A 15,659-nucleotide genomic window follows, 5' to 3' on the forward strand; every position below is an offset into this window, starting at 1 on the left:
ATATGAACTTTGAAAACTTTCTGATGCATAAAAGTATTTTTAATCTTAAAATCAAAATTCCTTTACATGTTGGATAGCCAACATTCAAAAAGAAAAAAGGCATGATAAAAACATTAACCCATTAACTGCAGATGATGGATATTTCCTTCATTGAAGTTCTATGTCTCAGCTGCGAATGATGGAAATATCCATCAGTCGCACACATATAACTATAACTCTATGCGAATGACGAAAATTACCATTTTATTGTGATTGATGGCAACTCAGTTTTATCTGTGAGTCAGAAAATGGCAACTGAGCTGTTCCTGCAGCAGTTAAGGGGTAATTAAGAAACCTTAAGACTTAGTACAAAAATCTGATATTTTGTGTACAAAAGTCTCATTAAGGTTTACTAATAATCTCCAAAATTTTGTAAAGATACATATACATTATCAAAAACCATAGTATAATTATTCTCATGGATACTTTTGCAGTTACGAGATTGGTGGATCCCACCCAATTGATAATGGTAGGGTTAAAGTACCTTATTATCATGGTATATGAATAAACTTGGTATCAAAACGTAGCTAATAATCCAAATTTTAATATTATGTAAGTTCTAAGTTCTTAATTTTATAAGGCAATATTTAAAAAATTCTAAATTTCTCCTAGTATCAGAATTGTGACGTTTGCTCTCCAGCGTATCCTCTCCTCTAATTTATTTACCATCCCTCTGAGAAGTATGAAATTTAAAATAAATCACTCATTATAATGTTGTTACTCAGGCAATCGAACATTAATACACATGTTTAGAAAATTCATATTATATTAAAATAATATCAAACATTCTTGAATTTATATTGTTAAGACAAATCAAACCAACAATGCTAAATAAATAAGTGTATACCATTAAGTAAACTATTAACATCATTGGATTTAGAATATAACATGTTACATATCAAAAACATTTCTTCATATTTGTATTGGTAAGCGTTTTTTCATCTTATTATATCAATACATACATAAAACAATGTCTGAACATATATTTCAACCCTTATAAGTGTGTATAAAGACTACATCAAAGTTCAACATATTAAAATCTTTAATATGTTTATAGAGTTCAGTTTCATTGGCAATCGACAACAACAACAAAAAACGGATAAGTATCATATTTCCTATTTTTCATGTTTATTCTTTATCTATTATTATTATAAAAGTAACTAAGATGTAAAAATTAGGAAATTTTAGGTTAAATAAGATCAGATTAGAAAAAATAAAGAAAATAATTTTTCACGAGGTACAATCATGGGCAACTTGCAAGTAATTCGATAGGGTAACATGAGCTACATGTCTACCAAGTGATTTACAGCTTCTGTGGAGGGATTATTAGTTAGATATGGTTCAAAGTGCAATAAAACAATAAAATGTAAGTAGAAACAGATGTATACTGTTACAACTTTAAAGCTGTTTAGGATAAACAAATGTAGTTTCACATCACAATTTGAAGTTATTCAAGAAAGAAAAAAAAATTTAGAATTATTTTGTATTTTTTTATGGTGGTTATGAGATTGATCAAATTGACCAACCTTGTTAGAGTTAGGATAGAGAAAATAAGAGATAAAATATAAAGTTTTGCTCAAAAACAACGTTTGAAATATATTTAGGAGGTTTTTGATTGCGGCTGGATTCAGATGCTGCACAACCATTTTATTATTTTGCAGGCAATACTTGCTTTGGTCTCTCCAACTCATTTTTTTATTGTCTGTCTCTTGACTTTTGGGTTTCCTGGAAACTGTGTTCCCATTAATGGACCCATCTATGTTCTTTATTATGAGAAGTGACAGACCAGTGGTAGATGTTGTGGGGTAGCATTACCTGTAGAGGTCAACCACATGCATCTATTCAGTGGTGGTTGGACAGAAACATCATTAATCTTCAACTAATAATTTGAACTCCAATTGTGGAGATTTATTTGCCAACTTGATGGACAGCCCTTGATTTGAATCACATCTTGGAATTGTGATCTATGAGAAATAGCCTTGTTATGTCAATATCCTGGTAATTTTGGGTTATTGGTAATCTTTTTATTCTTCATTTTTTGTTCTGTCTTTAAGGTATGGTTTATTCTTACAATTTGATAAATATTTTAAGGTGAGTTGTTAGAGAAGTACTCAGTCTAAAAATTTTGTATGTAAGTTAATCCTTTTCCCTCCTAAAAAGAGACACTTGGTTTGTGGTAAACTTCAGTTTCCTGTGGCACAAGTATATGTGAATTGTGATAAGTTCACCCTAAATGGGATGCTTGTCTATTGGAGGTTACCTTCATCAAACTACTGATTCCAATTATACTGCTAGATAGATTAAAGCCTCGAAATCCACAACCATTTGACTATGAATCCTTAACACTAACCACAAGACCATCTTTCACCAAGAAATTTAGTGTTATGTTTTAAAATTTTGGAACTCTTTCTTGGACTTGTATAACTCTCCTAACTTGATGTTTCTGAGATTTAGAATTTTGTCACAGATTAAAGTCTTCTCTTAACAGTGTGTTTCTTTCTACTAAGTATTCACTCCATTGTTATGTTTTTGACTTTTTTTAAACTTATTGTTTTATTGCAGATATCTTCATGGTTTTGATCAGTATTTTGTACTCTTAATTTTTCTGGTCTGGTGTTTGAAATCATTATTTCTAAATTTGTTAATATTTTGAAAAATAAGATTTTTAAGAAGAAATAAGTTATGGTAGGTATACAAGCTAACAAATCAGTAAAATGTCCTAAAGATTTTCGTTGATTACTAGAAATATTTCAATATTTATTTTTTTCATGTTAAAGATAATTATGAAAACACATAAAGTGCTAAATATTAAGTTTTTGATCTGATCTTTAAATCCACACAGTCTAGTGCCTTCTTAAGTTACCAGTATGTTAAATAACACTTTCTCAAATGTCCAAAACAAACTGAATACTTTAATATTTGTTTGAAACTCGTGTCTTGAAATTGACAAACATTTTTTATTGTTCTATATTTGTAGTATATCAACCTAAAACTTTTATGAAACTTTTTTTCTCAATTATCTCTTACTCATTCCCAAGCTGTAATCTCAGTATGTAAGATCAGATTGTGTTATGCAACTAAAATTCCGATTTTTGTAAACTCTTTTACAGTGTTTTTCTAAGCTTGTTTAATATAATTTTAAAGTTAAAATTCAATGTAGCTTTATTTTATGAGACTTTCATTGTGGACAGATAACTCATACAGGTCACTAATAGAAGTATAAATAGAGAACAAGATTACACTTATTGAATGATAAAAATAATGTTTAAAATATACTAAATTTATAACAAATATTTTTGTAGTCTCTTGTTAGCCATGCGAGAATATAATGACAGACTTTTGCAACTTGAACGTGCTTTTCTTCTGCCATACGGTGTTGCTGTCAGTCCCTATTACAGGTGAGAAAAAAATCAGAAACAAATTTTGAAATAACTTTTGCTGTTTTATTCATTATATCACTTCTTTATTGTGTGGTATTAGGTAATATCTACAGGATAATCATAATGAATTTATTGTATGGCATTAGGTCTTTCCATACTGGAAAAAACTTAGAAATAAGTTGCTTGATTAATAAAGTTTTACCAAGGTTAATCTTTGGAATGTCTTAGCTCATGAAATACAAATTTTAATTAGAGACACATTAGATGATAATATTGGTTTAAATAGAATACATGTATTTCTAAGTACAAAAGAAAGTTTTATTGACCATAATATTACAATTATTTAGAAAATATCAGTTGAGCAGAAATATTTGAAGTAAAAATTCTGTGAACTTAAGGATTTGTATTAAAAAAATAATGCTGACACTAAACACTAAAACAATTATACCTACTTTTATTGGATAAACTTTATAGTAAATAGGTGATTTTTATGTATTTTTGTGAAGTTATGAACAAAATGCATATCTTGGCCTGTTTAATTCTACTCATTTTGTGAAGTTATTTTTTTATTTTTAGGCATGTACTGTATGGACCCGACCCATATAACAACTATCAAGGGATTATTTTTCCACACCTTGTAACTTCCTTGAAAATAGCTCAAGAAAACAGTAATGCTGATAACTGGGATGCTGTCAGAGAACATTTGTCTTATGTCATCTATGCCTTCAAATCAGCAGAGCAGGTCCTTCAGAGTAGTTTGTTGAAAAAACCCAATGATGAACTCTGAGTGAAGAGAACACAGTCTTGAGCATAAAAAAAAAGTACTTCTGAGTACTGATAGGGATTAGAAAATTGTAGAGCAGTGGCAGAAAACATGCAGAATCAAATAAATATGAAAGAAATCCATTTAATTATATTAATACTTGTTTATGAAAGTTTTAGAGTAATAAGATAAGGCATTTCGTCTTCATTGATGTACAGCAAAATATGCTTAAAGTTAATATTTGGAAATTAACTAATTTTTAGTATAGTATATTGTTTATCTATGTTTAGTATGTTATATAGATGTGAAACTTTGTCAGAGGCAGACCTTAGAAATCCACTTGGATTTTAAAAATATGATTACATGGACTATATGTGTATATTTTTTTTAGACTAATAATATTTTTTCTGTGTTGTGACCATTTGCTCATGAATGAATATAGTCCCCGTCCATGTCTTAAAGTTCCGTAATGTGTATTGGATGAAATTATTAGAAATACACGTATGTTCAAAATACACATGTTGGAATGATATGCTTTTTCAAATTCTAACTCATTGAGACTGATGAGATATTAAATATATTTTTATGACATTTATATTTACAAAATTAAAATATTTTGTTTGTTTATTTATGTTTTATACACACCAGCTTGTGACTTAAACCATTTGTTAAATCATAAACGAAGATCTGTATTATTTATGAAAGATGAGCAGCATTAGTTTAATTTATTTTCATCTGGAATTGTGATGTTGTTATTTATATTAAACCTTTGAAATAATTTAGTTCACTTTTAGTTGAGTTTAGAAATAGTAGTTATACAGAATTCAATAAGGATTTTGGTATATGATTTATTTTCAAAATAAATCAACTGATTAATATTTTATAAAAGATTCACCATTTTAAGCTATTTTATAGTTTTCAAAACTACAATAAATTCCCAGGTATGTGGGGAAGAGACATTTTACTGACATCAGGTCAAGGCTATAGCATATCTGAGCTGTTCATTAACACTGAGTAGTATCAGTGTCAGTTGGTTTAGGACAGAGCCTCAAGGATCTATAGTAAAATATATGAATACAAGCAGTGACTGTTCATGTGAAGCAAAAAGTGTTTACAATTATATTCTGAAAGTGTGATGTTAAATATTTATTAGGAAAATAAAAATTTGTTTGCTTGTAATTTGAAGAGAATAACATAATTTCCTTGATAATTTTTAGTTTTATCATTTGTATATGAGAAATACTTTTATGAAGAAAAGAGAGAGAGTTTTTACATTGCCACACTGATTGTGTAATTAAAAGATAACTGATAAGCTTGTGAATAGAACAGAAACCCAAAACTAAAAGCCAAATAAAGACTGAAAAACAAATAATGAAAAAATAGTTATGGAATTTTATCTTTCATTAGTGAATATTACGAAGAAGGCTGTTAGCTAACAAGTCTGGTTCTTTGACTCTTCCCCCCCCCTTTTTTTCATTTCCTTAGTTTTAATAAAGCATTTTTTTATTCACCCACTATGAACTAGTCTGTTGAATGCTTTTTTTTATTGACCAGTGCTCAGCTCTAAACAGCTGATACTATAATTACCTTTTTGTAGTTTTACATGATTTTATTTTAAAGTATCAAAGTTTTTCTGTTGTTAGACCATTGAATAGTACTTGTTTAAATGTAATGTTTTTAATTCACTTAATTTTATTGTTTTCGTTGTGGATTATTAAACCTCTGCATTTTAAAAGTGATCTGTTAAAGTCTATCTAGTGTAAAAGAATGTGCATCAAATCTAAAACTGTTAGTTTCTCTTTAGTTGTACATTATCTAGGATTGTATGAAGTCTTCTTTGATAATTGCCCAACCCTCCACCCATAACGTATCATACATCAAATAGTGATTTCTTGTCAGGAAAGTTTTACCTAAACTAGTGGCCTGCTGGCCCCATCTGACCTATGAGGCCATTCTGCCTAGACTGCTAACCACCAATCAAAAATAAAAAAATGAAGTTAAAAATAAAGCTTATTTGTAGTATCTTGGACTTTGAGGCTTAGTTATATAGTATTTGTTAGCTATTACTTTAGTACCTAATACATGTAAATTTTAATGAAAACATGATAGTTTTTTTTTCATCAATAGTCAGTGTATAGCCCCCAAGACCACACTTGAAATATTTGTGACCTGGTACTACATAAAGTTTGACAACCCTGGTGTACACCATTAAAGTACTACTACACTATAGATAGTCTAAAGCTGATGTTTTTTGGTTCATGTTTAACGTAAAAAGTTTAAGGTATGAGATCTTTTTTGTATGTGTGTGTGTGTTTGTTTTACTATCTTTTGCTTTTAGCTGCCCTATCAAAGTTTACTCAGGTATAATTTTAATGTACTGAGACAGTTTTGTGTCACGTTTTTTTTAGTACAACCACATCAGCACTGTTTTGTTATCACTTATTAGACTTCCTTTTTAGTTTTTAAGCAATTAATTATTCTTCCTTAGTTGTTTGGAAAAATTCACTTTTTTCACTATTAACCATTTTTACTTCCAGTTAATATGAGTATATTATTTATTCATTTTAAGATATTTAATGGCTAAGTATAAAAATCATTTTTATATCTTTATAGAGGGGTCATTTGCTTTTGTTCCAAGTTATACCTTCACATACTTATTTCTTATGAATATTATTGTCTAATCTTAAAAAGTGGACCAGTTTTTTCTTAGTAATAGTGACATCTCATTATTTTCATTTTATTCATGATTATTTTCAATATTTAATAATGTAACAGTCATTGTAGGTCATAGTGATATTTTAAATGGTTGATTATGAAAGTTGGAGCTTAAGAATTTATTATTCATCCATGTTTAAGGTAAGAACTTAGTAGCTGTTTCTTAATGAAGATAGTTTGCAGACTTGAAAAATCAAACTATGTACTCACAATCTCAAGTTAGTTGGAGATTCACTGTTCAATTAAGATATTTGTTGAAATGAAATTATGAGGACCAGGTTAAAATATTTATTGATTGTGAGGTTTTGGCAGATGTACACTAAACCAAAATTATGATTCCTGTACAAAAAGTACAAAGAAATATTCTAAAGTGATGAAACTTTTCAGCAATCTAATTTTAACCATCCATGAACTCAAGTTATCAGTCTTCAATCAACCAATATACTTTGAGATATGGACCATTTATCCAAATTCTTGATATGATTTTCAGTGTCTTATTTTAGCTAAAATAATTTCAACCATTAAGAAGTGAACCATTTACCCAATTCTTTGAAGTCTTCAGTGGTTGTTTGTTGCATGAATCAATTTTCAGACCTTACATAATATAATATACTATATTCAGAAATGATATCCTTACTTCTCTGCACATAGCTATTCCTCATGAATCTGCATTTGAGATTTTATGCATGCCACTGACCTTGAGCTATCTCTCATCTAAGATGTGTGTTTTAACATGAATTGCCTTAGTGTGCAATGTATTCATCATGTGATAATAGTACTCCACCAATAGGAGGGTGACGCATCCTCCATGTATAGTAGATCCCCATAAGTGCCTGCACTCGAAATTAACTTCATTCTTTTTCTCAACACTTATGAACAGATGTGTTTATTGAAGTTTAAATTTTGTTCAGTGTAGTGAGATTTACACTGCCTACATTTCAGTGTTAACTTTCTGTCATTGTATTTGATTTCAACCTACATTGCCTTTCATTTACTGCATACAAAAAAAAAATCTGGAGAATTCCTTTAATAGAAATGAATTCTCAAGTGATGGTAACTACTACCTTCTCTCAAGGTTCTGGTGATGTTGCTAACACTAACGCTACTTACTGTGGCCACTGTAGGCTACTTGACTGTGAAGGATGTTACTGCCATTGTTCAATGCATCATGGGTTCATTAATGCATTCATTGCCTCATCTTCCTGTCCCTACGTCGGAAGTTCATCTTCCTTACTGAACCTGACAGGTTTGCACTAGGCTCTTCTTTACCTGTAGAGGACATTGTCCATCCTCCAAATTTTTTTATGGATTTGACTTCTCAGGTTTGTTCTTTATTTTCCCTTTCACCCATGTCTTTTGATTCTTCTTGTTCCTTACTAAGTGGCTCTTATGCTGAGAATTATTTGAATTTTTCTGCAGACATATGGGTACATGCTGACATGTTTCTCGATCAGCTTTGTTTACATTTTCAAATGTCTCATCCTCCTTGACTCCAGGATTTCATTACCATAACTCGTGGTAGTTCCCCTTTTCCATTCTGATATTACTAATCTCTTGAGTTCCTTTTACCAACTTGGGGGGGCTAATCTATTGTCTCCAATAATTCTCTAGTGATCAATTTTCCCATCTTCACCTTTTTTTTACCCATCTCGTTTGTTACCTATCCTCTCTTCTCTGAAATCCTACACTGTGATTTTGATAAGTTTTCTGGAGACCTACAGTTGGTAATTTTCAATACCTTAACCAGAGTTTCATCTTTTGCTTTGTCCCTGCTTATTTAGTTTCTCTGTTGGGATCTTCTGGGGCATGATGCTATTCTCTCTGTGCCCTCTGTCTAGCTCCTATCCTTTGATCTAAAATAGAATCTTTAGCAGTTTTTTTAACACCTTGGAGACTCAGACTGAGGCTGCCTAACACCAGTCCTCCCTTTCTTCCATGGTTTCTCATCTTTCCCAACCTTGTGAATCCACACACATTCCTTGAACCTGTGAACCCTCCACCTCTTTTTCTTTTTCCAACTCTTGACCCTCTACTTCTTGCTGTCCCCTTTCCTGTCAAGTTTCCATCACATATCCCATTAATGACTTACCTCCCTTTATACCCAGGTGGCTCAGGCCCCAAGGTGGCACATCTGTTTCTGCTTGAAGATCTCTAGACCCCATTTGCAGCCACACAGTGAATCATTCCAGTTCTTACACAGGGGCTTTTCTCTACACTTCTTATTTCTTCCTCTTGTCTCATTTTCCCATTCCTTTTCTTCCCCCTTCCAGTCCTCAGTATATTCTGTGTCTCAAGGCTGTGGTATCAGACCTTTTGAATAAGAGAGCCATGGAAAGAATCCATTGTCCCTTTCCAGGATTCTACTCTTGTCTTTTTGTTGTTCCCTAAAAGACCAGGGACTGGCATCCCTTTCTCCTCCCAACCACAATCTAGTGGTAGCTCAGTTCAAGATGGAGGAGTTTCTTCCTCTCCATTGGCCTTTTACCCCCAGACTGTGGATGAACAATGTCAACATCACTGATGGCTTTATACATATATTGCAATTACCCAGTCATCCCGACATTTTTCTTTATTATTCCCTGGGATCAGGTGTACCAGTTTCAAGCTTTCCTCTTCAGCAGTGCTTTGGCTCTGTAGGTATTCAACCAAGTCATGGGAGCATTTGATCTCACATCCACAGTCTTAGAATTTATTTTCATTACTATGTAGTCAATTGGCTTCTCCTCAGCTCACCTCTTCTAAGAAGGCTTCTTTCTCAACCAAGTCACTTTTCTTACAAGAAGCTGCTTATCTTGGTTGGTTGGTCGGATCTTCCAATTTGTTCCTCACTCTGACCTAATACTTGGTCCACCTTGGAGGCTTTTTCAATTCTTGACTCAGCCTTTCCCTGTTCATCTGTGAGACATGAAGCATCTAGTAGCCTCAACTCTTTCCTTTCCTATACTTCCTGTGCAAGAAGTTCTATCTCTTTTGGGGACTCTTGAGTCTCTCAAACATCTTGTTCCTTTACACCCCACTCACATGAGACTTCTTCAATGGACTTTGAGTGACCAATGAAATATCTCCTACCATCCACTGCCCTCACTTGTGATGCTGCCGCCTTCTCTTCTTGAGGATCTGTCTTGTAGACTGGATCATACCAACATAATGGTTGGCATTCCACTGCTGCCTCCATCTTTGTGATGCATCTCTTATGGGTTGGGCACACCTTTCTCTTGTTTGACTGAGGATTGTTGATTTCTGCCTTAGTATGCTATCAAATGACCTTGTTGAAAGCCTTTTAATTTTTTTGCTATGATTCCATATTTTCCTCCCCTGTTCTTTCCATCTTGTTCTGATCCTTCCTTATTTATTGTCCTCCTCATCTGATTCCTTTGCCTGACTGTAATTTTAATGTGGTTTTAAACACTTTTACCCAAGCCCCATTTGAACCATTGGTCACTTGCTCACATGTCGCATGCAATGAGCTTTCCCTTTCAGTAGCCTTCTCTGAAGAGAACTCACTTAGTTTTTGCAATTATTGTGGAATTCTATCTACTGTGTTCGGAGAGGTAAGAATATTGTTTTGGAAGTTAACATTTGCCTTACCTGAAAACATATTTCTGATAGATACTTACCTCTCTTCGTGCACCAACATTCCTTCCTGCTATCAGTGCATGATATTCTTGCCTTGTCTATTAATGAAGTTAATTTTGAATGCAAATGCTTATGGGGGTTTACTATGCATGGATGATATGTTACCCAGCTATTGGTGGAAAACTATTGTTTGTCACATGATGATTATATTACACACTGGTGCAGTTCATGCTAAAACACATATCTTAGATGGGAGATAGTTCAAGACTAGTGGCATACACAAAATCTTAAAGGCAAATGCAGGAGGAATAGGTGCTGTGTGAAGAGAGCTAAGTTTCTATCAGAAATACATTTTCAGGCACAGAAAATGTTAACTTTAATCAGAGCAGGATCTTCAGTGTTTTATTGTTAGTTTGAAATTAAGTACCATTCATGATGAAATACTTAGTTGTTGATTATTATAGTTAAAATTCATTACTTAGGAATATTTAATTCACCCAAGGTCTGAGAAAATATTCAGTTGTTTTGTTGTGTAGTTAGCTGTTAGAATATCAAGGATTGTACCATTTACTCACAGTTCTAGTTGTATTCTGTGCTAATTATTTGTTAAACAAGGTAACAGAGGAACATTAAGTTGACTAGTTATTCCAAGACTTGGTTATGTCCTTACGAGCTTATTTATTAATCCAGGTTATCTTGTTATCTAAGACCATTTATGAGACATATAAAACTTAATATTAATCCTAGATCATGTTGAAATGTTCAGTGGTTGATTTCAGGATGTAAAATTGATATTTCACTTCACTGTTTAAAACTACAATTGTGGACATTTTTATGTCTATTTGCTTATGTGACTTATGCTTTATTATGAAATGCTGTATTTATAGCAGCTGTGTAATCAGAACTTCATTAAGTAGATCACCTAAACCATTGTAAACTATCTGTACTGTGAAATTATCATTAGAGTACAACTCTGTATATGATACAGTACAAATGGCTAGCGAGTTTATTAACAGTTGTTGCAAAGACACTCTATTAACATAGAATTTGTCAAGTTTTGAGTGAATTTTGCTGTTTTAGATAATGGTAATGTGCAATTGCTCATTATTGTTCTAGCTTGAAATATGATGGTGTAATGGAATGCTTAATGTCAACATCTGAGACTTTACATTTCCTGACCTGATAAAAATCATGTTTATCAACCATTGTTATTCACTAGTTTAAGTTCATTATATCATATCATAGTTGTAACTAAGTAATTAAGGTTATTTAATATTGTAACACTTAATGGTTTAAAAACATGGGTATTTTTCTTTCTTTTTTTTTCAGTGAATTTGATTTTACAGTGTGCTGAAGAAAAGTTCAATATAGCTGTGATTTTTACTGTCACTTGTAGGTTTGTTAAATTTTTGTTTAGATCTAAGCAAGAAATATTTGTTTTTTTCCTCAATGTAGATAAGCAACATTTTGTTTGGAATAAACGTTGGTACAAGTATAAGTTGTATTTCTGTTTTCATTAATAATTTTAATCTTACATGTGGAAACTCAGAAAATATATCGTTTGAATTAATAATAATAAAACCAGCATAGTGTTGAATATTTATTTCGTACAGTTTTAAAACTGTAAGCTGCTTTATTTCCTTATAACTATAAAGAAAAAGAGGAAAACATTTTTACTAAAGTATAAACATTTTCTGATAAAATATCATGATAAGCTTCTGATAATTTTAACATTTAAATGATTTGGTATGGGATGAATTATTTTGATCGCACTTGAGCACATAATGCTGGACTTTTGCTTAAAAGGGACAGTAAAAAAAAACCTGTACTCATGTAGATGTTTCATCTGGAAATGGAACTAGCATAGAATTTATTTACAGAAATGAACTCGTCTATTGCCACATCCTTATTTCTCCAAGTATATTGAATCTTTGGTATGCCCACTGCTCTGTTTTCTTTATTTATCAAAGTGTATCAAATCTTCTGCAGGCCTACTTATTTACTTTTGTTCAGTTTAAGGTAATGTACCCTACTCTGCAGATATTCTTCAATTTGTAAATTATGTTTATCAATGTAAGATCCAATAACTACTAAAACATGATATTGTTTAAAGATGGTGCTGGTTGTTTTGTAAAAAAAAAACTGTCTGTGTCAAGAATAGTTTGTTTTGTTTCAAAGTGTTTAACCTTTTACATTGTAAATTTACAACATAAAAAAGGGGTAATGGTTGACCAAACACTCATCTTATGTGCACTCTTAATATCAGTCAATGAAATCACAACTTGTTTTTTGACCCAAGTGTGGCCTAACGATTAACACAACAGACTAGAAACCCAAAGGTCTTGAGCTTGAGTCAATCTCACTATTCAATTAAGAGTAGCTTCATCAGGTGGCAGAATTTGCCAACTGGCTATCTTCCCTTTGGTCCACAGTTCAAAAGTAGGGATGGCTCTAACTGAAACATAGGCATCCGTAACCTGATCGTGTAGCCCATTATGTGCATACAGTGTCATTCAGATGAATGAAAATAACTTGCTCAGTAGACCCAACTCCAATGGTTATACATTTAGATTATTCAGAGGTTATAGTTGTGGATAATGTTTTGTCATTGCTTACTTTGTGTTTACAAGGTTCGTTTTAAATTAGATGTCATGCCAAAGGAATGCAAATGTGTCAGTAAGCCATGTTAAGTGTGGACTTAAAAGAGAAGGCACATATTAGGACCATGTAATGGTGAACTAAAAGAGAGAAGAAAACCTCTGCTGAAGACGAGTGCCATCAACAATACTAATATTCTAAATGCTGTGCACCATCTTCACATTACATTTTAAGTACATCCTCAAGCAACCAGATTCTTCAAGTCCTAAGCATTTAAGACTGGACAACAGTCACATCAGATGTGTTATTTGCCCCAAATGTACTTAGCTAACTGTTGTTCCCTTGATAAATGCAAAAACGAAAGACCATACAAATTGTAACAGATGGATGCAATTTATTATTTGGAGAAGCTTAGCAGCAGTAGAAAGTTCACGTAGAATAAACTGATAGATCTCAAAAGCTAATCGATGGTGAATACTTGAATGTGAATGGACTGACCAATTCTCAGTTTGATTAACTTTATTCAGTAACTTCATCTTTGAGGAATACTCATTTAAGGTTATTGAGAACCTGTTTGGATTTTTGTTGTGCTAAGTTCCGTACAGAGTTATGCAAAAGAATTCAGATTTTGGAAAATAATTTTTCATTTAAGTAGAGCAATACTGCTTTGGTGACCCATTGTTATTCATCTGTATCTTGGCTTGGAAATACCAGCCACCATAAATTGATGTCTTACCATATCCATCTTCTTGCATGAGACCTTTTGGCATAAAGGAACAGAGGTGTTGCCATACTTGTTGTAGATGCCAAGAACGTGTATATTTAGGAAAGTGCCGAGTATACATTACAAAGACGAAATTACGTGCAAAGTAGCGGCCACTTGTCAAATCAATAACGATGTTATCCACATATTGGTGCAATGAATTGGTTGTTTGTCCATTTATTATCTTGTTATGATGCAGTAATTACTCATCACATATTCTAAAATCATATTGAAAACATTCACACCTGGATTCAGTTACGTTACGTAACTGTTGTGGATTGAGTTTTTAGGAATGCAATGAATCTCCTTTACACACTGGGTTTAGAAATCCAGTTACCATTCTTTCTGAACAAAAAGAGGTGTAACCAGTCTCGTTCAGGAGAATTTGATCTTTTAAGGTTTGCCATAAAAGCTGAGTGAGTGGTAGAAGCAGCAAATTGTTGCACAGTGCAATGGAATCTACTAGCCATGGTATTTACCATCTTGTAGACTCATATGCCAGTGCTCTTTGCAACTGCTATCAGCCTGCTTACACACAAAGTGGCGAAACACGTTTGAAATAGTGAAACAACACAACACACGTTCCAACAGATTGCAGAGCCCAAAGGTTTGGTGTTAAAAGGGTCAGTGTGAAAAAATATTGAAGCAAATAATGTGGTTTTAAAATTTCTACAGTTGTTTACAGAATTTTTGCAGTCACTGACACTGAATTTATACCAATTAAAACAGGTGGTATCATTCACACAAGAACTGTATGCTTTATGGCTCAGTAATTGAAAGTTATGGTCTTCCCTACTAAGGTTTAAGCAGGATATTGTCTCTCTGGATTCAGTGTGACAGAGTGTCATGATATAAAGGACTGTTTAGTGTAGATAGTATTAATTTATTTATTTTGTGAGTTAATGTTTTATTATTGTTTTGCATTATATATATATAATAAGAGAGTTAAAAGCAGGCGATTGTTGGAAGTTATGTTTATAATTCATTGATGTTGAGACTATCGAATGTTGCATGCAATACAATGACGTCAATGACATGGAGATTTGTAGAAGGTGGGCAGACAATTAAGTGATAAACATATAAGTGATGTGAGATGAGAGGAAGCAGCAGACGAAAAAGTAAAGTCACGGGATGTAAAAGTTCGGCCAAGAAAAGTTAACTGCTGTAGGAGTGAAAGGCCTAACGATTAATATGTTAGAGGAAAACTAACAGTTTTAAAAGAGATGAGAAGTATAGTTTATTTCGTCAAAGCGATCTCTAAAGTAATTGAACCAGTCAGAGTGCACTTTGACAAAATGAACAGATGTTATCTGAAATACGAGGACCAGATGATTACTGGAAGAGAAATATACGACTGTGGTTACTCACGCTATAATTGTAAGTGAAGTATACATGAAATATTAGTGCGATTGAAATAGAAAGAGGTGGTTCGACTTGTCAACTGAAATTTTAAAGTAATTGAAAAGGCCCAAGTGGACTTTTGACAACAAGAAGAGAACTATATATAGTATTTATGATTTGCCTACAATCTCTATAGTGTAAAGAATTTCTTGTACATACGTTTAACTTGTTCCGAATATACACAGCGTGGTCACAAGTAAATAGGCACCACCTTTTCAGAAAAAATGAAAATTTTCAGTCATATTCACATGAATTGATATATTTATACTTTAATTAATATATAGTAGATCATCCTTTCGCTTCGTGGAGTTCGTTGATCCTTTGGGGCATCGTGACAATCATCTCGTCAATTTTAGATTGTGGGATTTTTGCCCCCTCTTGCTTCAAAACTTGGAGTAGATCGCTCTTCGAAGTTGGTTTTTTT

General features: G+C 32.5%; 1 protein-coding gene across 1 annotated transcript in view; it reads left to right on the forward strand.

The window, feature by feature from the left end:
- The window catches only part of LOC106471376 (N-acetylated-alpha-linked acidic dipeptidase 2-like), a gene marked incomplete at its 5' end in the record, with an annotated part of 65,245 nt that extends 53,274 nt beyond the window's left edge, over window positions 1-11,971 (forward strand). The window contains 2 exons of the mRNA XM_013931973.2: window positions 3,342-3,437; window positions 3,996-11,971. Coding sequence (XP_013787427.1) covers window positions 3,342-3,437; window positions 3,996-4,206 — 307 coding nt within the window. The remainder of the gene's footprint in view (window positions 1-3,341; window positions 3,438-3,995) is intronic.
- Between the last annotated feature and the right edge of the window lie 3,688 nt (window positions 11,972-15,659).

Source organism: Limulus polyphemus, unplaced genomic scaffold, assembly GCF_000517525.1.
Source record: "Limulus polyphemus unplaced genomic scaffold, Limulus_polyphemus-2.1.2 Scaffold4580, whole genome shotgun sequence".
NCBI classification, from domain to species: Eukaryota; Metazoa; Arthropoda; class Merostomata; order Xiphosura; family Limulidae; genus Limulus; species Limulus polyphemus.